This window comes from Corvus hawaiiensis, chromosome 1 (genome assembly GCF_020740725.1).
Source record: "Corvus hawaiiensis isolate bCorHaw1 chromosome 1, bCorHaw1.pri.cur, whole genome shotgun sequence".
Classification (NCBI taxonomy): Eukaryota; Metazoa; Chordata; class Aves; order Passeriformes; family Corvidae; genus Corvus; species Corvus hawaiiensis.
In genome coordinates, this window is record NC_063213.1 from 60,313,622 (window position 1) to 60,339,825 (window position 26,204).

General features: G+C 36.8%; 1 protein-coding gene across 1 annotated transcript in view; it reads left to right on the forward strand.

Moving 5' to 3' along the window:
* LOC125327538 (macrophage mannose receptor 1-like) overlaps positions 1 to 26,204 on the forward strand; it is a 35,644-nt gene that overhangs the window by 6,196 nt on the left and 3,244 nt on the right. The window contains 22 exon segments of the mRNA XM_048307134.1: positions 836 to 949; positions 2,210 to 2,356; positions 3,266 to 3,448; positions 3,997 to 4,154; positions 4,568 to 4,678; positions 7,070 to 7,185; positions 7,620 to 7,768; positions 9,283 to 9,482; positions 9,780 to 9,907; positions 10,517 to 10,604; positions 11,166 to 11,301; positions 13,438 to 13,476; positions 13,583 to 13,746; positions 14,796 to 14,863; positions 15,279 to 15,379; positions 16,142 to 16,284; positions 17,385 to 17,490; positions 18,281 to 18,477; positions 19,967 to 20,069; positions 20,737 to 20,969; positions 22,953 to 23,118; positions 24,706 to 24,858. Coding sequence (XP_048163091.1) covers positions 836 to 949; positions 2,210 to 2,356; positions 3,266 to 3,448; positions 3,997 to 4,154; positions 4,568 to 4,678; positions 7,070 to 7,185; positions 7,620 to 7,768; positions 9,283 to 9,482; positions 9,780 to 9,907; positions 10,517 to 10,604; positions 11,166 to 11,301; positions 13,438 to 13,476; positions 13,583 to 13,746; positions 14,796 to 14,863; positions 15,279 to 15,379; positions 16,142 to 16,284; positions 17,385 to 17,490; positions 18,281 to 18,477; positions 19,967 to 20,069; positions 20,737 to 20,969; positions 22,953 to 23,118; positions 24,706 to 24,858 — 3,003 coding nt within the window.

Genomic DNA, 26,204 nt, shown 5'->3' on the forward strand with positions numbered 1-26,204 from the left:
TGTAAAAAAATGTACAAATATAAAATATATGTCCTAATAGAAGTACATATATTATGTATGTATATATAGGTATATATTATATATGTATATATATATGTACTAATAATATATGTACTAAAACTACAGTATATTAAGCTTTTTATAGGTGGAACTTCTGTAAGTTGTGGAATTACCATTTTAAAGTATTTATATTATTATTATTATTATTATTATTTTATCCAAAAATGTAAGAATTTCCAGCTAATTAGGCAAAAATTGGCTCAAGCTCAGAAAACACCAGAAAGGTCCCAGAAAGGGATCTTAAAACAAGAAACAACATTTTAGGAGGCAGCCATTATATGACTATTGCATTATATGACATGTTCTATGATTTTGTGTTCATAAATCAGTATTCTTCACGTACATCTAATGAAATAGTAATTTTGAAATACGATATTTTTTATGCATTTTTACATATTTTATATGGTAATTTTATACAGACTTTATAGGTTTATGAACACTGTGGAACAAGGCCCTATATCAATTGAACCACACACAAGAAAACTTGTAACATCATTAATAATAGCAATTCAGTCTTTCAGTTTTGAAAGCTTATTGTTTACATATAACTGTAGAATAGCATTAAGTTCAGATAAAATAATATGTAAAATAATCTTTTTCAATTCACTACTCTTTATCTACAGAAAAATCCCTCTGAGTTTGTTACCAGTTAACATGAACTCTGTACTGAACTTACACACCACCAGGCAGACTTTTACTATCTTCTTCTAAACTTTGGAAATGCAGAAGTTTTCCTAGCAAATCTCATTAGAATTCAATTCTTTTGGTTAACTAGATTTGATTGACAGCAAGAGATCCTCTCTCTGGATTGGGCTTAACAGTCTGAATCTCAACAGCGGCTGGCAGTGGAGCGGTGGCTTTCCCTTCAGATACTTTAACTGGGCACCAGGTAGTAATCTTTGTAAACAATTTTTGGAATTAATATTTCCCACCAATATGATGAATGTGTAATAAATGCAGTCCTGTAGTATTCCATACGAACATGAGGAAAGGGAGCTGAATGCCTTACGAGACAAGTAAAACAAAAAAATCTGAGAATGATGATTTTCTTCACTGGATATAACTCATGGAATTTCAAGCAGAAGAGCTAAATAACCTCATCTCCTATCAGAGGCAGATAAAGTAAAAAGCACTAGTTGAGCTGTAGCATACTGGGAATGCATTCAGTTCAGTGAAATCCTCTGTCTCTACAACTCTCACAGGGTTATCAGACCCTGCATCCTGCAAGGACTCAGCTGTCAGTGAGCACTGCTCTTGCAAAGCCTTCCTCTTCCTGTCTTATGCTTTTTTGTTCTTCTTCTCTCATTCAAGAGGCTGTAAATAGAGTTTATGGTGTTGACAGTTTATCTTTGAAAGTCACTTAATGATTGCCATGGCAACAGTAGGTTGCAGCAAATTCTGAATAAATGCAAGCATAGTCCATCTTTTGGCCTTCCCAAGTCTCAGAGGTGGCACCTGCTTTTATCTGGCACAAAGGAAGAAGGGAAAGCCCAGAGCAGCTGAGTCTGGTAGAAGATATTCTACCTTCTGCCGAGCTGGTCAAATTCCTCGAGATTTGCAGGGCTGAGGAATTGGCTCTCAGGTCATGCAGCCCACAACCCCAGAGCTCCTGTATCCCCACACAATGGCTATGATCATGAGGTAATCTACACATTTCCAGTTCACAGCAGAATTGTTTTAAGTTGTACATTTTGTGGGGGGAGGGAAAAAAATGTAATTTATCATTTGGGGCCTCTCTGAGAAGAAAACACTGACCATTCCCCAGGGATAGTGGTCCTGGAGAAACTCCTGGAGTGTTGGTTGAAGAGGCAGGCAGAGGAGAGACACTCAACAATTGTAAGGGAATGTCAGGAGGTTCTGCTTGCAGCAAGGAGAAAATCTGCATTCACTTTCCAAAGGACATGCAGAAAGGACCACTATTCTGTAATCAAATGTGGCAGAATATGTGAAGTATGCAACAAGCTTCAAAAGAAATGTTTCGATGGGTACTTCTAAATTACATTTCCTTATCTCTGGTAGAAAAATAATGTAGGAGTGAAATCATGAGCCCATAATTTACACATGAAAAGGCTATAAGTAAATTGCTCTTTTAGCTGCTGACATAAACCCTGTGCTAAATAAAAATAATTTGGTTTTTTATCCCATGAAGGAAGCCCTGAGCCTGAGTCTGAAAAACTCTGTGGGGTACTAAATCCCAGAAGGGATGCTAAATGGGAAAACCAGCCATGTGAGCTGAAACTTGGCTATATCTGTAAAAAGGAAAACTCCACAAAGGATCCTTTAATTCTTCCATCTGCTATGTCAAGCAAATAAAAAAACCTTTTGATAAGGTCATAATTTATGTCACTAAAGTTAAATTTAATGGCTATTTAAAATAAAAAGAAAAAGCAAGCATTGAAATTTGTTTTTCTGCTATGAGGACTGGTACAGAACAAAGCATATTGTTATTTCTTTTGCACAATATAATTAAATACTGAAAATGTTCCTGGAGCCCAGTAACCACACAAGCATTTTTTACTCTATGTTATTATTCACAATTCCAGAGGCACTGGGTTAAGCCAGACACTATCATGAAAGTATCATGGACATGAAAATAGAGTTAGAGATGCTTCACCCTTCCTGCAGTGCATTCTAATGGAAACACTGAGGTTTGTCACAGAAGGCTTGGAAAAATGGCACCAGTAGGCTTCTTGATGTAGCAACTTCTTGATGGGGTTGCCTGTAACCTAGAAAGTTGGCAAAAAAGAGCAACTTCCTTCAGGCCACTTTTCTACTGTACTTCTTTCTGGTTTATTTAATGAGAGTTGGCATGGAAAGCCGTGTGTGCAGAGAATTACTTGTGCTACAGTAATAATGCCTTTATGAAAGATAAAAAACATAATTGGGTGGGGTATATTGTGAGGAAATACTACATACCAAATTCCTAAATATTCCTCTGGCCAGTGAATACTTCACACTAGTGAAGCCCAGTAACAACTGTCTCCAGTCTTTTCCTCTTTTGTTTAAATGCAGTATGGTTTCTATAGAAGTACAGAGAGCAACAACATACAGACTAAAATACATGTGTGAGGAATGAAGTACTGCTTATTTGTTACCACTTAATTTTCATTCTAATTAGTTAATTAACTGATTTTAAATGCAATTGCAGTTATTCTAGACTTCAGTTTGCACCATATAAAAACTTGAAATATCTATTGATTTTGAGGGGATGTAGAGCCTGTTAAATGCCCAGAAGAATGGTTGTCCTATGGAGGTCACTGTTTCATGGTTCATAGAGACCCCAAAGTATGGAGAGAAGCCCTCATTTCCTGCAATGAGAGCAAAGGCAACCTGGCCAGCATCCACAACCCTGAGGAGCATGGCTTCATCCTGTCTCAGCTTGGCTACAGTGAGTACTTCTCACAGGACAGTGTTTGGTACAGATAGAGAACTATACTGTTAGAAATCTTACAGGATTAAAATAAAATAATTCTCGCTTGTTTGTTATGAGTATTTATAGGGAAGGCCACAGATACATAGGTTAGAAAAAACCCAAATGCCAAAAACCCACAAAAGGAATCATTATTCTCTCTTCTTTTTCATTTGAATTCTTTTCATTTTGATTTTCATTTGTTTTTCACTGCATGAAATCACTTGAAGGAAATAACAGCTCTAGTTACTGCAGCATTTGAGTGGATTATCTGCATCAGACACCTTGTAGCGGTAGATACAGTAATGGACTTTACTGATAAAGCTGAGGAATCTCATTTCCTGCTGATATCTCATTTTTAACTTCTTGAAAGAAGAATGTGAATTACATTTTAAAATAAACTCCTTCATCTTTTAATACAGATGAATTTGCATTGCAACATTGCAATTTCAGCTCATCTCCATAAAATCTTGCTCCTATGGACTGTTTCAACTTGGGTAATAACACAGATGAATTTCTGTCCTTAGAAGCTGTGGATGAGCTGTGGATTGGCCTGAACGACCTCAAAACTCAAATGTACTTTGAGTGGAGTGATGGGACTCCTGTGACATATACCAAGTGGTTGCCTGGAGAACCAACCCATGAAGTCACTGGCCAGGAAGATTGTGTCATTATGGCAGGAAAGGTGAACCATTCCACATGAATCCCAGCGTGGCACTGTACTATTTGAGTTATGGCTGTATTTCTAGGGAGATTTTTAGTGCAACTCAGCACAGTTGCTAAGTTGCATAGAATCAAAGAATGTTATCTTTATTCACTCACACATATGGTTGTTCTAAATTAAATTTAAAATGAAATTACGTATAACTAGTAAATGTTCATATCTGATTGCGAGTGTACATTATGTGCCAAGCAAACCGTAACAATCTGGCTGTGCCACTTAGCTTAACATAACCTCACCTCCAAGCTCAAATACTTGGAATCCATTAAAAACTACAGATCTTCACATTGAAACAGTAATTTCAAAAGAATGGTGATGTTTCTATAGGAAACAGGTTCTGCCTCACTGTTTTTCACCTCTTCCCAAACTGAAACTAGGATGGATACTGGGCAGACAGTGCCTGTGACAGGAAGTTAGGCTACATCTGCAGAAGAGACCCACTGCAAGGAGTCTCTGGGACAGCAAAGACTGATCCTGCCTGCCCGAAGGTAAGAAGAAAGCATAACCAAGAATCTGGTTAGCAAAATTTCACAGGCTCCACTTGACGTTGAAACTATTTTTTTCCCTTTCCTAAAAACTGTTATTCTACAAATTCAGGGTGATAATTTTCACTACATTCCCATATAAGGAATAACAAGAAGTCAGGCCTATTACCTCTCAGAACTGTCTGTGAAAGGGGCTAAAACCATTCCTGTGGTTGTCTGCATATTTGTTATATTGTTCTGCAGCCATCTGTGGTTATCGAACACGTAGTAGGGACTGGCAACAATTTCTGGGCTATGTGCCGTGATGCAAGATGATGACAAATCTCACTACTGAAGCCAAATCAAAACAATAAAATCCTTTTTATGAGTGAATTTGTTTTGAGCAAGTTATTGTATCCTACCACTTTTTTTCCTTCTTTTTCCCCTCTTTTTACTTTCCTATTTATTACTATTCTGTATTTAGTAACCTTTCCCACAAGCCCATATGGGGAACAGAGCTGAGACTCATTGTGCTTGATGGAGCTAAGCAGCAGCCAAACACTGAACACAGAGTTTATTTACCTTTCTTGGGTGCAGCAACCAAATCTTGAGTTGCCATAAAAGGAAAAGTGACTTGGAATTCAGCTGTAATTTTGAGGATTTTGTTCTTTAGTGGTCTCTATGTTACCTCTTCAGTCAGACTTTTTAGGTGACCTGATGAATTAAATCAATTAATTAGTCTATTTACTGTTCCTTTAGCCTCGAAACATCAGGAAACTTGAGTCAGCATCTCTACTACAACAGACTACTCTTTTTGGTTCTAAGCAAAGAAGTATTTTATTCACCTGATTCTGAATGCACTCTCCATTCTGTGTCTCTCTCTTTTACCAGTAAAAATGTATCCATTATTATCAAAAAAGTGACTCATAGGCACTTGAAGAGATTGAGAAAAAGGACACAGACCCTGCTGGATGCTAATAAAGCAGCAAACAAAGCCAGTTTAGTACAGAAATCACCAGCATTTATAGTTCTCTAACTTCTGGACAAATTCCCCTACTTAGACTTCCTTTGCCTCTGTTCCCACAGCAACACTATCAAGTCCTTGCAGGCACCCCCTTGTGCCAGCAGTGACCTCGTCTGCATCTTCTTTGCCAAAGTGGTCAGGTTGTGGCGTCCTCTTCATTCTATCTTTGCTTCTTGTTCTTGCCTTGAGTTTTATCTGTCCCACAGTTTCTGCTGAACCAGGGCTAGAAAATCTGCACAGCTATCAGCTTCCTTTGCTGTCTGGTTCCTGACAACTCCCCCTCTCTTTTTAACAATTATTATTTGTTTTATTGATTTCTTAATTAATATCTGAGTACATTGAATTAAGTAGGGTAAGCATATTACTATAATTAATAATACTCTTTGTACAAATATTCTTATTTTGATTAAATTTTTAATCTATTTAGTGATTTTCTAGTTTTTAAAAAGACTGTTAAACTAATTCGTTTTATCTACTATTTTTAATTTGTTTACATTATTTTGTAGAGGTTTAATACTTGCATGAATTGATTGTGAGTGATTAGAAAGATTTATACAGTACATTTTATCAAAATCTTTGCATTTATGTCTGTGTGTTAAAAGTAAAAAATTAATAGCTGTTCTATTTTGTAATGTAGTATGTCTAATTGAATTAACATCAGTTAGTAATCCTCTTACAGTAAGCAAAGTAGTATTAGTTTGTCGAGTTAACTACTAGTAGTTTAGTTTATTTAACAATTTCAATTTTTTTTGGTTGTTACTTTTGGAGTAAAAAAGGAGGTAGTCTAACACTGATGCAGTGAATAAAAGTCGAGGTTATTATCATAATTTGGGGTAATTGTATGAATACTGTGCTTTTTTGTCTGTGGTAATCTGTGTTGTAAAATTATGGATGTGTTGGGTGTCAACAGCAAGAGTCGTTTTAAACTACAGAGGTTTCTTTTTATATGTGATGGGAGAGCAGTTCAAATTCTATTTCTACAAATAAAAAACAGTCTTGTTGGTAATAATAATGGAGTATTAGTGGAGCAAGAGATATATTTGGATGTGCATTTGTGCTAGGCACTTTTGTTTTTAAATGTGGGTTGAGTTGGAGAAACATTTTACGCTTTGGATCAGTTGTTCCCAGAATAATTAAATTTAACACAAAGGTTTATTTTTGCAGACCTCAAAAGTTCTACTTCTTGAGGTTCAAGGGTTGTGTGATTAAATCTTCTTTCTGCACTGAATGTTTGCTAAACTGAATTTCCATTAGTATACTGGAATTCAAATTAGTACATAATCACATGAGGTTCTATTAAAAAAAGGTTGTTTCATGAGTGTTCACTGAATTTCAAGTACTAGAACATATTTTCTTTTTAATTGCAAGTATACTTCATGTGTTCTTGACAGGGTTGGGAAAGGTATGGTTTTTACTGCTACCTGGTTGGACATACCTCTGTAACATTTTCAGAAGCAAAGAAAACCTGTGAAAGGAGCAGTGGTTATTTAACAAGTATAGGAGACAGGTAGGAAAAGAGTTTAAAAACTGTATATCTGATGCAATAATATTGGAATTTTAAAAAATAGTTGAGGACTTTTTGGCAAAAGAAAGAAAACAAAAAAACCCCCAGAATATCCTTTTTGTGAAGAAAAAAAAATAGAATAAACACAGTATGGCTTTTCTAAGTAAACATAATTTACACATCAATGTTTCCTGTACTTTACTTTGAAAGAACAGACAACAGCAACTTCTGCTCAGTAAGGAGCAGTTTTTCAGTATAGCACAGCTTCATCCCCTATTGCAGCTACTGCATCTGGGACCCAGTTAAACAACATATTTCCCGAAAGAGGAAACCTAATGGAGAATCTATTCATTCTAGCTGAGGGAAGTTTGGGATGCTGAGGAGTGGAAGATGAAAGGAAAGCTAGGCTCAATCCCATCTGACTCCTTTCATTTCAGATATGAGCAAGCCTACTTGACCAGCCTCATTGGTCTGAGCTCTGAGAAGTATTTTTGGATTGGTCTCTCAGACATGGAAGAGCAAGGGAGTTTCAAGTGGGTGACTGGTGAAGGTGTTCTGTACACAAACTGGAATGCAGCAATGCCTGGTACTCTACTGATGCCGAATGTTTTTTCCTTTTTCCTTTTATATATTCTCCGTATTCTTTACACATATATTTGTAGCCCATTATTGTATTAGTAGCTAGTCCCAGTACTTTTCCCTACCTTTTCCTTAGCTAGAAAGACAAGACATATTCCAGAGCTCCAAGCCCAGGGGGGTACAAGGCCCCTAACCTTGATTCTTCCTGGGAACCAAGGCCAAAAAACAACGCTTCAAGACACGTTTTCATAAACAAAGTTTAGTTTCCATCTGAGGGAGAGGATTTAGAAAGGATTGAACCAGGGGAAATTGCCTCACCTCTTATGTCTCTAATTGGTGATTTTTGTCAAATACACTAATTTGCCAAACTTATAAAGCTGTATTCACCCCATGTGGGGGTGGGCATTTTGTGGACATTTTCCACATCTGCCCCTGGAGGCCTCCAGTAAAGACGAACTTTTATATTACCTCCTATACTAATATTATCTTGGAAGTGTGTTGATTCATTTCTAGGGTCTTTAAGGCATCATTACCACTGGACTAAATCTATGCTACTAAGGAACTCTCTGTGTTCCCTAATTCTAACTGTTTTCCAACTTTGATAAATCCATGATGACACGTAGGAACATTTCTGACTTTGAAGCTGAAGTGTCTTTGATACTTGGCACCAGTGGGGCTGCAAATTAAATCCTGGGTTCAGTTTTGGGTGCTTCACTACAAGAAAAACATGGAGATGCAGCAGCATGTCCAGAGAAGGTCAACAAAGCTGGTGAAGGGTTTGGGTCTAATGAGGAGTGGCTGAGAGAGATGGAGGTGTTTAACCTGGAGGAAAGGAGGCTCAGAGGAAACTTTATCACTCTACAACTGCCTGAAAGGAGGTTGTAGTGAGGTGGAGATCAGTTTCTTCTCCCAAGCAACAAGAAATAGGGGAAGAGGAAAGGGCCTCAAGGTGCATCAGGAGAGCTTTAGATTGGATACTTGGAAAGATTTCTTCACTGAAAGGGTGTTCAGGCCTTGGAATAGGCTGCCCAAGGAAGTGGTCGGGTCACCATCCCTCGAGGTATTTACAAGATGTGAAGATTTGTAGACGTGGCATTGACGGTTTAATGGTGAGCCTGCGGTGCTGTGTTAATGCTTGGACTCTATGATCTTACAGATCTTTTCCAACCTAAATTATTCTATGACTCTATGATGCCATTAAAATATTTCTTTTCTGACTCCTCATTGTTTACAAGAGCAAAATCAAACTGAAGGGAAAGGATGAAATCCATTCCAGCCTCGGCACTGAGCTGCCAAAGCCTTGCCGTGAGTGGCAGAGGAAAGAGGCAGGCAAGCAGTTGTTCATGCACTCAAAGGGAAGGACTCAGCTTACTGGTTTCCTCTTTTCATGAAGCTCCTCCTCTGAGTGGACACTACACTTATATATTTCAAATAGTCTTTTGTAAATTAATTACATGAGCTGTAAAAATGTCAAGGGAGCCTCTTTAAAAAACATTTCAACTTTTTTTGTATCTCACAAAGGGAAGAAAGCCGGTTGTGTTGCCCTTAGGACTGGAAATGCAGCTGGACTATGGGATGTTCAGAACTGTGAAGTAAAGGCAAAATTTCTCTGCAAAAAATTAGCTGAAAAAGTCACTGTTCCTGTCGCTTCTGAAACCATTTCTGATTCCAAATGTCCCTTGGGCTGGGATACAAGCAATAGCACTAATTCATGCTTCAGAGTAAGTACTGTTTTTTGCCATAATCTACTCGTGAGATAGGAGAGCATCAAAGAGATATGTAATCTAAATACCACAGAATGGCACGTAATATCACAAATGTAGCCAGTTTTTACACAACTATTCAAATATCACTGCTATTTTCACTCTATCAGTGATAAGTAAGGTTATCCAATTACTTTTGAATCCATATTATAATGGATAATTTTAATGGAAGGTTTTCCTATTTTTCTTATGCAAGGCAGCCAGCAGATTTATGTTTAGTGCACTGAAAACACAGTGTTCTACCTGCATGTACAGGGTTTTGTGAGAGAAGAAGACCAAAAGAAAACATGGTTTGAAGCCCGAGATTTCTGCAGAGAAATAGGAGGAGACCTGGCTGCCATTAGAAGTGAAGAAGAGCAAACAGTGATAGAAAACTTAATAAAGTAAGCAAGTGAACTGTGTAATAATTGATATTTTGGTATAACAACACATTATGTAGTAAAAAATTATAATATTCTTGAGTTGCTCCTGAGATAATTAGTTTAAAAATCTATCTGGTTTTCATCATAATAATAAGAAAAATAACTGAGAAAATGTCTCATATGAGTAATGTTTTCAAAGAATTTTTTGGAGTTCCTAAAATGTGTCATAATCTGCAAACATTTTAAATTCAGATAAAAGCCAACCCAACAAAAAAAATTGTTAAATGCTTCTCCACAGACCCTATTCTAAGTTTGTTTAGTGAACCATTTTGAAACTAAATTCTGTCTTCCAGTAACCCTGAACAGTCTATTTCTGAAAAAAACACTATAATCACAACATCAATGTAGAAAATCAACATGTTGTGTTTCCAATACAACCATTTGCAAATTACAAAATTTTAAGGTGTGACCTTCATTTACTTGCCAATGGGAGTTTCCTGATCAACAGTACCTTTTATTTTTAAAATTATTGCTGTATTTCAAGTTCAGTAAGTGTCAGAGTTATTGTTTAAAATTGAGCAGAGCTAACAACATATATCCTCTTCCACTCTACTTTTTTTCACACTCTAGAAAGAAATCCCCATCATTTCAGCCCTTCTGGATAGGTTTGCAGTGTTTGGATCCTGATGGTGGGCTTTCCTGGAGTGATGGATCTCCGGTGAGCGTTTTACCATGCCAGTTTCCTTCTGTTCTCTTTCTGTTAGAGAAGTTTCCATGAATGGTGCATACAAAAGCTGTATAAGAATTCCCAAAAATGTCTATTTTGCAACTGGGTAACTCTGAATCACTGCTCTTCATACCAGATTGGAAAAAACCAAAAAAGGCCAATAAACCCTGAGGTTATACCACCACAACACTGATAAGACAGAGGACTGCTTTCAGCTACAGAGATTATGTCCATGTCACAAATATATGAGAAAGGTCTCTCCTGACTTTTGTTAGTCTCTGGTGATAAATTGCCATGTTCCTTTTTGCTGCTTGTGATTTATAACCTCATTTGATTCCAGTTTTTGTGGGACTGCTACAGTCTGTTAGATACTGCATAAACTCATAGCCTTTCTTTCATCTTGCAGAGTGTTTGTAATTACTTTAATAGCTCACATTGGCTTCACAGCCAGAGGAGGGAAAAAGGAGTGATTGGAAACTTCTCATTCTTTACAGAGTACAGTTTTTCCCCTTGTAGACAAGATTAAAAGCCACAGGTGTGTTTTCTCTGTAGGTTAATTATAAAGCAAGAAATTATTTTTACGATACTGCATTTCAAGATTGTGGAGCAATCAGTGAAAACCCTTCCCCGTCATGGATTAAGGAGCACTGTGAATACAGTCATAACTGGATTTGTGAAATAAAGAAAGGTAGATTGCTTTTTACTCTAAACTCACCTTAGGAAGAAATTCAAGCTGAATCCATTCTATCAAAACAGGAAGCTGTACAAGTTACATATTGGTAGAAAATTTGGTTGATTTCACAGGAATTTTGCACACAAAAAAGTAGTTCAAGACATATAAATACCTTTGGAATACAAGATTTCATCTGTTAATGATAAACTTTTTCATTGTTTCATTATAAAAAGTGTATTCCATGATAAGCTTTACTGAAATCACATTTCTTCATGTAATTATGTAATAATAGAAAATAAGATGAAAGCAATCTCAAGAGCTTACCTTGCAATATTCATTGCTCTGCACAAAAGCAGATTTTTGTCAAAACAGTTCTGACTGACTGAAGGAGAAAGAGAGCACTACAGTTTGAAAAAAAAAGAAAAAAGAAAGAAAAAAATTATTTTAAATTTCCATATCCTTTGTGAAGTGAAACTTCTCTGCTCAGATGTTGGTACACAACAACACATTAGTCACCTAATCTTATTCTAAGTTAAACAACACCACCAGCATAATAGAATCAGTCTTTTTGTAAGATGACATGTGAAGACAGGCCTGCTGTAACAAAAAGAAGGTACTGAGAGCTTCAAAAATACTTCATACTTTTAGACAGGTTCACATCTTCCTCTTATGCTAGTAGAAAAATCTTCTTTATTTCTGTGGTTTTTTTCTCAGCTACTGTTAGGAAAAATATTCAGTGAAATTAGAGAGGAATAAATTATAGCTATGTGTTGGGCTACGTATTTCACTTCCCAGACTAACAGCACTGTTCCTTTGGTGGCTCCCCAGGCTCCTTCAAACTAGTTTCAGTTGTTACTTTTCTAAAAAATATAATTTCTGTGCTGCTGAATTATTCAAAACAATCTGATTCTAACCAAGGCACATAGTCTCAGCTTCTCATACTTATAAAGTAATCGTCATAGACCTCTATCTCAAAGAAATGTTGTGAAGATACTTTCCTGGTAGGTTCCTTTGTGAGTTCTGACCTGCATGATCACCACAGCTAAAAATCATTAGGAAAAGTGTCAATAGTAGCTGTTTACTGTTAATTATTAGTAGTATTTGAATGGCAGAAATTACAGCCTGAAGAAATTGCCATCATTAGTCAGCAGTGCATAATGGCATGGTGAAAGATACTGAAACACATAATACTTTGTACTTCCAAAACACATTTATTAGGATTTTTCTTTTAAATTTTGTAACCATTTTATTTTTAAGCTTGTAACCAATTATACAATAGATTATTTTTAAAAGCTGACATATTTATGTTTTTAACCCAAGAATGTGTTCAGTCATTTACTAAAATGTAATTACATATACAGCAACACAAACATTGCAATAAATTCCTGTGGGAAAAACCCCATAGAATCACAGAATGGTTTGAGTTGGAAAGGACCTTAAAGATCATCTAGTTCCAACTCTCAACCTTTGACCAGGTTGCTCAAAGCCCCATTCAGATGGCCTTGAGATTTTAAAGATGACATTTGTCTTACATTTTTATACCTCTTAGCCTTGCATGTTTAGAGACACATTGCTCCAATATCACACTCCATGTGATGTGGAAGTTTTTAGTTTAAATTATTTTTCAAAAAGCAGTAATCTAATTGTTCTCAAAGCAGCTACACAGAAAAAAAAAAGTTTCACAAACAAGTAAATGCTAATAAATTATAAAATAGTTAAAAGCAAAACTTTGTTTAGTATTTGAATTTCTTGTTCAAATACAAGACAATGTCCACAAAGAATTGTTTAAAGTCTACCAACATTGGAGTATTTTCACTATTTAGTGAAATAGTGAAGTATTTCACTATTTCAGAAACAAGTATTCATTCAGACTAACTTCAGCCATCCAATTTAGGCAACATTCAAGATGTACAAGATGCACTTATCAAAAATCTACCAAGAGAGAGATGTAGGCCTATTATCCACCTTTTATTCCCTGAATATCCATTTTTAACTTTGCACCAAAGATGCTATATAAATATATTCTGCATTAAATACATTAAATGTGAAAAGTTAATAGACATTAAAATAGTTTCCACAAATTGAACACTTATACTGGCTCCATGTTTGGGACATGTTTTACATGTTTTTTTTTACCCCATTTCATTACAGGGACACCCTTGAAACCAGAACCTCTGGGCCCTTCTGCCAGTAAGCTTCTGTTTATTTTCACTTATCTAAAGGGTGGTGTGATGTAACACCACCAGCTTTGCATAAGAACTGTGAAGAATGCAGAGATTTCTCCTCTGTGTTGCAGCATATGAAATCACAGAAGATGGCTGGATTGTAAAAGGAGACAAACAATATTTTTTCAGCCCAGAAAAGGCCTCTATGGAGAAAGCCAGAACATTCTGCACAAACAATCATGGAAATCTTGCTACAATTGGAAATAATAGTGAAAGAAAATTTTTGTGGAAATACGTAAGGGGAGATTTTGTTATCTTATCCACTACATGGCTTATATACCCTCTGTATATATCCTGTTTGTGAAGTACAGAAGAATGTGCTTGTTGCATAATATTACTACATTTTATTAGGACTAGGTTTAAATATTCTATGAAAAAATATTTATTCTACTAAATGAATCTTCACCTTAGGAAAAAAACATGCAAAAGACTTTACTGTTTACTAGGGTGGGTATATTCTTGTCTATTTTAATCTGAATGCAGTTCAGCCTGTGGCCAAATATATAAGGAGTAATGACAGGTAGAGTAGGCATGCTCTCAGAAAACTCTCCTTCTGACAAGGTGGTTACCTCTCACCCAAATATCATATTCTAGAATGCAGTGTTGCATGTAGATGTGAGGCAACTGCCAGCGTGGCTTTGATGGTCCTACCTGATGGTCACGTTGCTCTCCAAAACAGCTTTTCAAAGAAAGTCTTAGCCTGGTCCAGGTTAGACTGATGATTCAAACAATCCTTCATGGATTAGTTTTCCTGCCCCATGACTGAAGCACAGCAGGGGAATGCTGACAACTTAATAGCATGGATGGTGCCTCAAACCTCTGCCATAATCCTGCTTGGTTTGTTAATACTAACATAGCCACACAAAGACCTTTCTGATTCACACGATTAGATGTCTGCTTTTATTATGTGAGAAAGGATATGACAGGAGGAGAGCTCAGACAGCTTGAGACACTAGGATTACATAGCTGCTTAAAACAAGGAAAGTATCAAAAATTTTATACTAAATTGTTTTTCTCAAGACTTCTTTGACTTTTTCTTTGTAAATTGAGAACAGAATTTTTGAAAGCTTTGATCATACCAGTAATGCAGCCAAAAATGGGAATATATTAATAAAAATAATAAAGCAAAACTATAAGTTGCATGTATCTCAGGTGACCGTACACAATCATTTAAACAATATGTATTCATCTCTTTGCTTCCACAGCACAAAATTTACACTTTTTTTGGTTTAAAAGACTAACAAATATTAGAAAACACTAATAAAAATATATTTTTATGTTTAGATCTTAAAAAATGGCAAACTGGACTCATATCTCATAGGATTAATCCAGAATGCAGATCAACAGTTCAGGTAGGTAAATAAGCTACATCAAGATCCATAAAGAGCAGTTGTAGGAGTATTGGACTGCCAGAGCTCCTTCTGGAGGAACCACTGCAAAGGAGTTAAATGCAGATTCAGAGAGTGATAATGCATGTTGAAATGTGTGCTCTCCCTTGGTTAAACTACATTGTACAAACACTGTTCTAAGTGAAATTTTTATAGGGGATATTTGTGTTATGAATAGGTAGACAATATCTGTTGAAAATAAAGACATTTTGGTCTTGATATTCAGGGATTTCATTATCTAAGGTCTTTTAATGCTAATGGAAACTCAATTTACAGACAGACTCGGCTGTAATTTTTTAAAAATATTTTTAACATGTTAAGGAAGATTTTTCTCAACTGTTTCAATGACTTTGTCTGAGCAACCACTACTGTTTTTCAGTTGGATGAGTGGAAGACCAGTGCACTATGCAGCTTGGGCACAGGGTGAACCCAACTTTGCACTAGCTCAAGAAAATTGTGTGGTTTTAAATAAAAAAGATGGTGAGTTACACAACTCTGGTTTTCAAAGTAATGTTATGGCTGCTGCTCTTCTAATGCTTGTTTAAAAACCTCTTGTCAATTTTCACTCATCCTTTACCAGCAATTTTGAGAAACATGCATAACGAAGACTAGTTGTTATGTCTGAGGTTTCTTCAGGGGCAATATTATCCACAAAAGTGGAGTATAAGATATTGATTTTAGCAGGGAATGCAGTGGCAATTTGATCACTGATGTTTCAGCTGCACAAAGAAAATGTTCTATTCATATCAACAGCAATTATTTTTCTGAATAATTATCATTAGATAATAGTTATTTGAAATAACTAAATATTTATGTATTTATGAAAATAACTATTAAATTAATAATGTAATTTAAATTTATAACGATATTTTTATAATTAATTTTTAAATAATTGGATTATTGTTTTAATAATAAGAGAATAGTCAGCAAAGGAACAGAACATATATGGAGTTTCACATTCTATAGTGCTTTCACTGACAAAGCATTACTTTACACTTGCATCTTTCAGTGCAACAAAGCTGGTTGGGAGGGTTCTACTCAGAGGCCATCTCATCTGGCCACTTCCCTGGTCACAGCAGGACCAAAGTGCCCTTGTATACAGTGATAATGGGAGGTAGATGCAGGTTATCACACGTTTCCACGCAGATTGCTTCTGAACTTATAAGCACAGAAACCAGTTCACTTTCCCACAAATTTCAATCTTATTCAGTGTCTTATTACCTAAACTTCGATCGATTTCAGGCTTGTGGAATGATGTCAGCTGTGGTTTTTCCAATGGCTATATCTGTGAGAGGCACAGAGGTTTTATAAATGCAACCCTCCCTTCAGCAGTACCTTCAACTCCGGGAGGATGCCCTGCAGACTGGATTTTATTTAAAAATCAGGTATGATGCTTCCATCTAAGCACAATGATATTACTGCTTGGGAAGGTACTTAAAGACAAACATAAGGCCTTTTGTCTCTCAGAAATCTTTTGTCAGTTGCATTAAAAAATGAACCCATTGGCTAATTACTTCAAAATGGTGGTTTTACAGACTTTTACTTGTTTTCCTGAGAATTGGTCACCTGACGTACATTGGGAAAACTGTTACATTTTATATATGTTTCAAAAAATTGAAGAACTGAATTAATCTGAAAGCATCAGGCATAGCAAAAAATCAGTCATTTGAGATGGAACAAATCAGAAATAACGCAAAGTTTTTCCAAACAGACTTCAATGTAACGCTTGCCTCTTCCCAAAAGGGACAAACTTGATGTGCTTAATAATCAAGGGTTCTATTTCCTAATATATACAGTATTGTTATGAAGGCACCCATGGATATCACACCAGGTGAGTTTATGCCAGGTTACAGTCATCAAAGATACTATTTTCCACAAACCTTGCCAAGACTGTGCTCCTGGCATGGCACAGAGCAGAGACTGAGCTGTAAACATGGAGAGGGCACATGAGGCACACTCATATCAGAACGTTTTAAGGTGAATATGTACTGGTAATGTGATGGTTACACACATTTTAAGAAATTGGTCATTCTTCCATTAATAAAAGAGGTGTACTATGAAGAAGGCTGAATAAACAAGAGAGTGCTCTGACCATAGACACTAGGTTAAAAAGGTTTTTCAGAATTTCCAGCAATTCCACACCTGGGATGGGCTTTTCCTATAGAGTCAGCACTTTGTCATTTACTTGTGATGTTGTATGGCATCTCGAAATCTCTGAGTTAGTTAGCACATTGGATCCTCATTGGACTCCTACCATGGTTTGTAAATAGCTGTTTGAGTTTTGTTGTGACTTTCTCAGTCCCTTGCAGAAAGACAGAGAGCAAATTTAAAACTTGTGAATGGTTTGATTTGGCTCCAGATACAAGTTAACTTCGAAAAAATATTCTGGGGGTCTGAGTTAGGTGAATTTTTACTTAAACTAGTGTAATTCATACCTAAATTCTTTTTGCTGTCACTCTAACAGTCTATACTTATTTTTCCCTAGTGTTACAAATTTTTTGGGTCTGGCTATGATTACTGGAATACTGCAAGAAGAGTTTGCATGAGCCTTGGAGGAAACCTGGCAAGCATACCTAATGTACAAGTTCAAGGTATAGTGCAACAGCCCCTTAGGTAATAGAGAGCCTTTACTCTGTAGACAGTGGACATTTCCTGCAAAGAAGGCAAGCGTCAGCGTGTAAATATATACATTTTATAGTTTGTATACTCAACATTGGTTATAGGCCAAGGCATGAAATGCTTTTAGAATTGAACAATCTGTTTGGGGCATGCTAGTGATGCTAAGGATTGCTTCCTCATGTATCATGCAAAGTGTCTTACATTATTTATAGGCATGAATTTGCATAAAATTAAAAATCCAGATCTAGCATTTGTAGCTTTAGATACAAAGAAATAAACAGAATGCATGGTCTGTTTCTGCTAGAAATAGATTGGGATATACTTCTGTACCTCTGCCTAAATTCTGCTACTTAATTTAGCAGAATGTCAGAGAAAGGCATATTTTCACCTTGCCTATGTTCCCTGCCTTCCATTTGCAGCTTTACATAGCCACATATTTCCATCAGTCAGGTGGCTCATCCTGACTGTTGAAATAAGTGAACTCATTAGATATCATGGTGGTCAGACAGGTTTTTTTGTTTCTTTTCTCATTCCAATCTTGCTTCATTGTTCCCAAATACTTTAACTCTTTGAGACTTTTCATGGGCAAGGGCTTGGCATAACCTTGAAATAATGGACTCAGATAAATTTCTGATCAAATGTCATTAAAATGTTTTTAGAAGACTTTAATGAACAAAATAGTTAAGTATTTGTTTATGAGTTGATATTTTGACTGATGACATGACACATTAATTTTTTCCTCTGTTGGCTTTTTTTTTCTAGCTTTTCTCACTTACCATTTGAAGGATGTTTCAAATGATCCTTGGATTGGCTTGAATGATATGCTCAGTGAACTCAACTTTGTTTGGTCTGATGGAAGTGCTCTCTCATATACAAACTGGGCTAAAGATTCCCCAAAACTTGTGGAACCTGTTTTGTATCCTAGTCTACATCCAGAAGATGGCCACAATCTGCAACAGGTAAATATTGCTTAGTGTTTACCATCAAGTCTAAACCTTGGAGGAGCAATACCACTTCCAGTAAGCAGCTCACTTCACTACAGACATTGCCCAAGCCTTCTCCATTGGTTGGTCATCTATCTTTAAACTGGGTCTAGAGGTAAAACCTTTCAATGTTTGAGTAGTCTAGCTATCTCAGAGCATAAAATGGCATTGCTGTAATTTTGTCAAAGTATTTGGCAAAATTGCAGCAATGGCAGATTGAATAAAGATTGGATATATTGAATACAGCTTTCCTTTTCATAGTAAATTATCAAATTTTCAAAGAAAATAAATGCAACATTAGAAGTTTAGAAGTTAACACACAAATTTATTTTCATGTCTATGAAGGAAGGAGAAGAGGATGCAAGAGGAAAGAGTTCAGCTTTTTTACTTCTTCCCTATTTAAAATTGTAATTGAATTACTAAGGGCCAAAAGATGTCAACTACTTTCTAAGCCCATCAAACCCTCTCCACTGCTAGCACTGAAATTAAACCTCATAATGCTGTAAATAAAATAGCATTCTACATAATCATACCGATATAGACTGATTTGCACACCCACATTGCCTATCTTCCATTTATCCCTGTATCTTGTGTTCCAAACTTGCCCTTCACACGATGTCATTCCACTCCCTGTCCATTCTCCTATCATTTTGGTATCCGCACCTTTAGAAAAGCCAGGGATCTGGACAACCAACTTAGTCTACACCTGGGCCAATTCATGTTGTTCTTGCCCATGTAGCCATTGGTCAAGGCATGCAGGAAGACATAAATGACAGTACATAGCTCCACTGCAGCTCTAGTAACACTAGGAAATATCAGGCAGGAAAAAAATGTGCAAGGTACATCCTACTTTCTCCTTCACCTTCAAGACACTAACAGCTCTCTCCTTCAGAGGATCATTTTCAAAGGACCAACAATCACCCCATGGCAGCTTAGTAGAGGAGATTGAGGTTTGTAATAAACTTGATGTTTCAGCTTCTTAAGCTGATCTGACGTAACTGAAAGAGAAATTCTAAGAACTAGAGCAGATGACAGCTCTGCCAAGCACTGTAACTTAGGTGATTTCGTCTAGAACCGCCACTATTTAAAGTCGGCTTTGCAAGTGAAATACAAAGCATGACCTCCATTTCATTCTTATTCAAAACCTTACTGATAGTAACCATTAGTTGGGATAGATAATGTGGAAGTAAGTTCTTGAAAATAATGCCTTTCAAGTATTTCTCCCAGAAAGTATCCAAAGGAACAAGCAGGCTGAGCTGAAGTGTGTACAACACGGGAGTTGGCCACCACAAAGGAGGTCGGAAAGGACAGAGAAGGATAAAAGAAAGGTGTTTCTAGAGTTGTAATACACCCTACAACATCAGAACTAAAAAACAAAAACAGTGAAACTACTCAGGGAACTATAGTACTTTGTTTTATAACTTCTAATATCCATGTACCCATCTTCTTTCCCTTACTCCAACAGTTTGATTGTGTGTCTCTGAAGAGAGGTCCTCCTGATGACACAGGAAAATGGAACAATGAGGAGTGTTTTAAGTACAGAGGGTATATATGCCAGAAGGATAGTGGTGAGTTCTGTATTGTTAATCTTGAAATTGATAACAAAAGGATTAAAATAACTTTTCTTGTTTAACATACTTTATTACAGTTGGGTTTTGGTTTTGTTTTGTTTTGTTTAATTTTGTTTTGGTTTTAAGGTAAAGGATCAGTAAAACCTAAGGGCCCATCCTCATCCTGCCTCCCAGTGTTACTTAGCCATGTTTTTGAGAAAACATAGCAAAATATAGGAAAACTATTTTATTTTTTAAATTGTAATTGAATAGATGAAGCCCAGAAACATTTTAATTACGTATGTTCATAATGATCTATAGGGTATCAAAACTAGTAGGTTTGATATCCATATAAACCTGATAGTCATTAAGCTGCAAAGAGTATTTTAAAATAACAGGCAGGGCAGGTGTATTATTTCTGAATGAGGGAGTAAATTTACCTCTGCAATATAAGATACTGTGCATTTACTGATTCAAAATTTTCAGAGGCTGAAAATACATTTCTTTTATCAGACCTGTTGTTTTGAAGTTATGTTCAATTTTAAACGGCTAAGAAGAAGATGTTCCATTCCATTAGCAATTTTATACTAGGTTTGTAAATAATGATGTTACTCAGTTGCTCAAGTCAAATACATGACTCCAAATTTAACTGTTCTTGGGGTGGTTTTTTTCCTTTTTCCTACAGATCCTGAACTCTTTAAGTCACCAGCAACAGTGCTTGACTTTGCTTTTGACCATTCTAGTGGGATTAGCTATTCTGTCACCCATTCCAGAATGAACTGGGAGGAAGCACAAAAAAACTGCAATAAAAATGCTTCCGAACTTGCCAGCATTTTAGATCCATATAGCCAGGCACTGTTGTTCCTACTTGCAGAGGAATATGGAGAGCCTCTGTGGATCGGTCTTAACAGCAACATGGTGAGAACAAATATATTACATACTGTTATGATCCAGTTTTAAAGTGCAGGTTTGCACCTTACCGTGCAGAATTAAGGTGCAAACGAGACCATATGCCAGTGACAATAGTAAGAGCTTTATTGATGGTAAATATTAGAGAGAGAGAGAGAGAGAAAGAAAGAAAGGAAGGAAGGAAGAAGCAGAAGAGAAGTGGGGAGGACAGAAAGAGTGACAGGGACAATAATAGAACAAGGAAAATATCACCACTCCATGGATCCCAACGATGTTTGTTGATCCTCTCCAGCTGGTCTCTTGGTGGTGAAGGTTGCCCCAGAAGGCACAGAGTCCCATGGGTGTACATGCTCAGGCTGGGTGGGCATGTCCAGCCATGTCCCCCTGGGGTGGGGGGCAGTCTCTCACAGCAGACTCTGGGTCTGTTGCATCACGTGCAGTCCTGGAGGGCAAATCCTCTCACGTGAAAGTCCCGTGGATGTGCCCTGTGGGGATGGGGCACAGCTGGGCCAGTTTGTGTAACAGAGGATGGGTGTTTATTGCCTCTCACCAGAGGTTGCACCATGCACCCAAAACCTCCTCCTCCCCCCTCGGTTGGGGGCAGTCTGTGTAAACCTGGCTTCTGTGAGCTGTGCTCTCCCCCCACCCCAAACTCAACTGGGGACAGTTGCGGCTGGTGGCTTTGGCCTTTTGTGGATGCATATCTTTCCCTCAGAAAGATGGCTGAACAATGTGTTACCCTTTATCTAATCAACAGTTTGACTTTCAGTTAAAAGTCCCACTCTTCAGGGAAGCTTCTTCAGTTGTAGCTTCTTTATAATGAGCAACTTTATATCAATGTTTGAGGCATTAGCTATTTTCAGTCTCTGACACATACAAGCAGTCAAGCTGACACAGGACCTGATTTTACTTTATGCTCTCATCTTGTTGCCCATTGGGATTTCTGCCAGTGTAGTGCTGAAAACAGCATGTTACATCAATGTAACAGCCATTTGCACTGGAAATCTTCAAATAAGACTCATACAGTAGAGATTTCCTTTAGCACGAGGAAATGTTCCTGCAAACCAGTATAGAACAATGTAGTGTGCTGTTTGGAGTCATTTAAAGTATCTATAAATTGTAAAATCTCCTACATTTTGAGTTGTTTTTAATCTAAAGGATATTCCAGGCACAATATCCTGCCCTCCTGCTCTGCATTTATGCACCTCGGTGATCAGTGACAAGGTATCAGAGGTTGCACACCTGACACCTGAGATGGAACAATTTTTATGTGTGTGTTTATGCTCACACATTTTACTAGAGTGGTCTTATTTATGGTAGCAATAGCAAACTACAGCTGTGAACAGAAACTGGGGCAAAAATTGGTAAAAGGAATATGGAGGCTATATGATATGGTACATATTGACCAATAGCTATATTTTTTTAATTTGAAAATGCAATTGGCATAATTACTCCTATTAGAAGTTAGAGTGCTATGGAAAAATAATCCTTTCTGGTTTTGAGATGTCTACACCAGTTGTATGACAGGAGAGGGTGAACATTTGGATGGTAGGTGTGTTTTGACATGCTACACTCTTCACCATGAATCACAGTCACGATAACTACAACAGAAGTGATGGTGATTACAGCTGCTTAAGAACACTCCCACACAAACTCCCATTTTCCATGCAGACGTCTGGATGGTTACACCAACATGATGTCTTATCTGACCCCTAGTTTTATGCCTTCTCTCATGCCCCCTTTCTTTTTTTCCCTTCCATTTCTCAGTGCTTGACAAATGCTCTGAATTAATGTTAGATACCTTTTGGAGGCATTCACATTTGCAGATGACAGACACGGTACATTTTAGTCAGTTAGCATTTAAGAGCTAAGAAGGGGCACTAGTAAGCAGATGATTCTACACTGGTTACGTGAGAGTCCTCTTGAGGAACCTGTAGAGTAGCTATGTCACTGTAAGCAACCTTGAATTTACCATATAGATTTTACTTCCAGACCAATGGCAAGTATCAATGGATTGACAAGTGGAGTTTAGTTTACAGCAAGTGGTCCAGTGGAGAACCAAAACAGACATTAGCATGTGTCTACCTAGACACTGATGGCACCTGGAAGACAGCTTCTTGTGAGGAAAAACTCTTCTCTGTCTGTAAAAAATCAGATGGTAAGTAACTCCATACAAGCATTTTGACTAGAGGCTGTATAGCGCTATCAACTGTGCTAAATATAATAAGCCACTGGAAAAATACTTTGTTTATACACCAGGATAAATATAATACTTTGTTTATGCACCAAGAAGACAGGCGTAGCTAACTAGTTCTAAATACTGACATGAATTCTTTCCAAAAGTTAATTGATTCATAATAATTACCAAAAGCCTAAGAAACAAAGGATTGAATACTCACTTTTTTTAAACTATTCATTCTATTAGGAAAAGTAATTCACTTGCTATAAGACCTGTTTTTATTAGGCATTATATGAAATTCTGTATCCAGTTTGGGGTACCAAAATTTGAAAAGCTTCTCAGTCAACTAGAGTTTTCATATGACCAGGTAACAATAATTAAAAGAAAAGATTGGAGTTGGACAAAAGACTAAGAAACCAAAGACTTTGAGAAACCATATTATCAATTCTAAATATTAAAAATGAGGCTTATGGGATGGAATTTAATTTTTCTATGTGTCTGATACAAATTGGGAAGGGGTGACAGACTTAAATACAGCAAGGAAAACTTTCTAATTGTATCAGTACATAAGTCTTTAATAAATACTGTGGACAGATCAGTGAATCTCTACCACTACAGCTTAATAAGAACAGACAGGACTAATATCTATTAAAAATAATATATCAGCTTCATGTCACCTGTGAGCACAAAGATGAAGTAAATAACCCCTTGAGGAGCCTTCCAAGCAAAAACTTCTATAATTTATATGGAAATAACTATAAATATGATTTCAAAATCTAGCCATATTCTTGAATATGTCAACATTATGGAAGATCTTGAATCACTAGCAAATTTAAAGTTACATGCCCAATTATATTCTAAAATGTTTTAATTTGACAAAAATCCTCAGAATTCATATCTAATGTCTCTTTCCACTTTATTATTCTGGAAATCTCATTTGAGAGCTGAGTATTCCTTATCAGGGAAAGAAACAGACTGTAGAAGACTTTCAGGAAGAAAATGTAATTAGGCAGAATATGTATATTACATTCCATCTGAATTTATCTACCCAACCCAAAATCTTCTTATTATATCAGTCACTATGGAATGTATTCAGGATGCAGTTCAGTAAAAAATCCTGCAACCTATGCTTAGTTATACTAACACTTTCACTCACAATCACAGTTTCTACTGTAAGGTTTTGTAAGGTTTTGGTCCTGTCAAAAAAAGAGACTGAAGTGTCAGAAGACATTTTAAAAACAGCAGTTTTAACTAATTAGGCAGATATTTATGCCAGAAAAGCAACTGTATATTTTATTGACTAGATTAACTACAAAAAATACCATTAGGCAGAATCTATTCTGCTTACAGACTAGTGTATCTTCCTAATCACACTGATAAATAAATATGAAGAAAAATATTGTCTCAAACAGAAAATCAGAACCATATTCAAGCTCTTCTTAGAACAGGCTTTATTTCCACTAACATTACAAACCTAACACAGTAGTTTAGTTTTGTCTTACTAGTATAATGGGAAAAACAAATTACATAAAACAGCTGGGCTCCAACTTCCTGATCTCTCATCAGTAAGGGCCCCTACTGAGCCCCCACAACTTCCTGGAAAATGCCCTGAATCAAGAGGACACAAATCTTGGATACCTTTCTCTGGTCACTGCTATTATTTTGAGGCCTCCAAGAAAAGAAGTTGGTCTCAAGCTCATGAGGAATGTGCCCAGCTAGGTGAGTACTTCATCTTAGAAAGGTAGATAATGTGATTAAACATGTAAAATAATGGATAATATTGCTAAGCAAATCTCAAATTACTTTAAACTTCACATTTAATGCTTTTTTTTTGGTTGCTTTTCTGAGCATGCTTTTGCACAATAAAACTAATCTTTGTCAGAGACAGCATATGTCAAATATCAGGTGAAATATGAGTACCTCAAAAATATTAAATTTCTACTAGTTTCATGACAAAAAGTAATTAGGTAGAGAGATAAACACTTTTACAGACCCACTGAGGCACAGGCTGCAGTATTGGCTTTCCCTTCCCCAAATAAGCAGGGAATCCACACACAGTGTAAACTAGGAGACACAAAGTCATAGGATAGCTGTGTTTGTTAGTTCCAGGGCACAGTTCAGTAAGTGGATCTCACTGGCTGGACAACAAATGAGATTGAGGAGCTGTTTATCATTCATGAATCAGTAAAACACACTCAGCCATGCAGTTCCTGCTCTGGAACAGCCCCATGCTGCCCCCCTGGAGAGAAGAGCATTACCTTCACCAGGGAAGAGAAAAGACACTTTGCTCCACATTTCCAAGAACTGGTGTGATGCAACACATATTTCAGTGTAAGAACAGGAAACATCCTATACATTTCTAAAGGCACTTCCTCATATATTTGGAAGCCCTGACCTGTAACTGAGTAAACAGAAAAAGTTGCTTTGCAAAGGTGTTTTGCTCTACAGCTGTACGACAACAGAATTCCTGGAGTGGTTTTGTAGAAAGATAAATCAAATATTTACGACAAAAAGTAAACATTACACTAACAACCAGGATGAAAGGTTACAATCGGACACTGCTCCATGTTCTAAATTCCTACACTTTTGCCTGCCTGTTACCCACTGGCCAGGACAGGAAGGTGGTCATTTCCCGATGATCCCAATACAGCTTTGTGTACTTGCAATGCCAGGGCATATGGCAATTATAAATCAACTTCTGGACATCTTCTGGACTGCAACCTCCAGCTGCTGACACATCCTAGTGAACCTGTTATCATCAGGCACAGCCAAAACTGCTGCCGAGCCACTGATGGGGGATGGAGGCATAGTGGTGGTAGGCATCGTGGTGACTACATCGCATGTACCTCTTTCAGCCTACTTGCATCATAATCTGGGATGTGGTCAGACCTGTCCAAAAAGTATTGCAGGAGAGAAATTATTCTTCTCTAAAATACCAAAGACTAAAAAAATCCAGAAAAATTCAGAAAATCCATATCTTTGCACAGGTTTGCATACATACAACACAAAGTCACGCGCAAAAAAAAATACAATACAGTGATATAATACCCACAGCAAGACTAGTG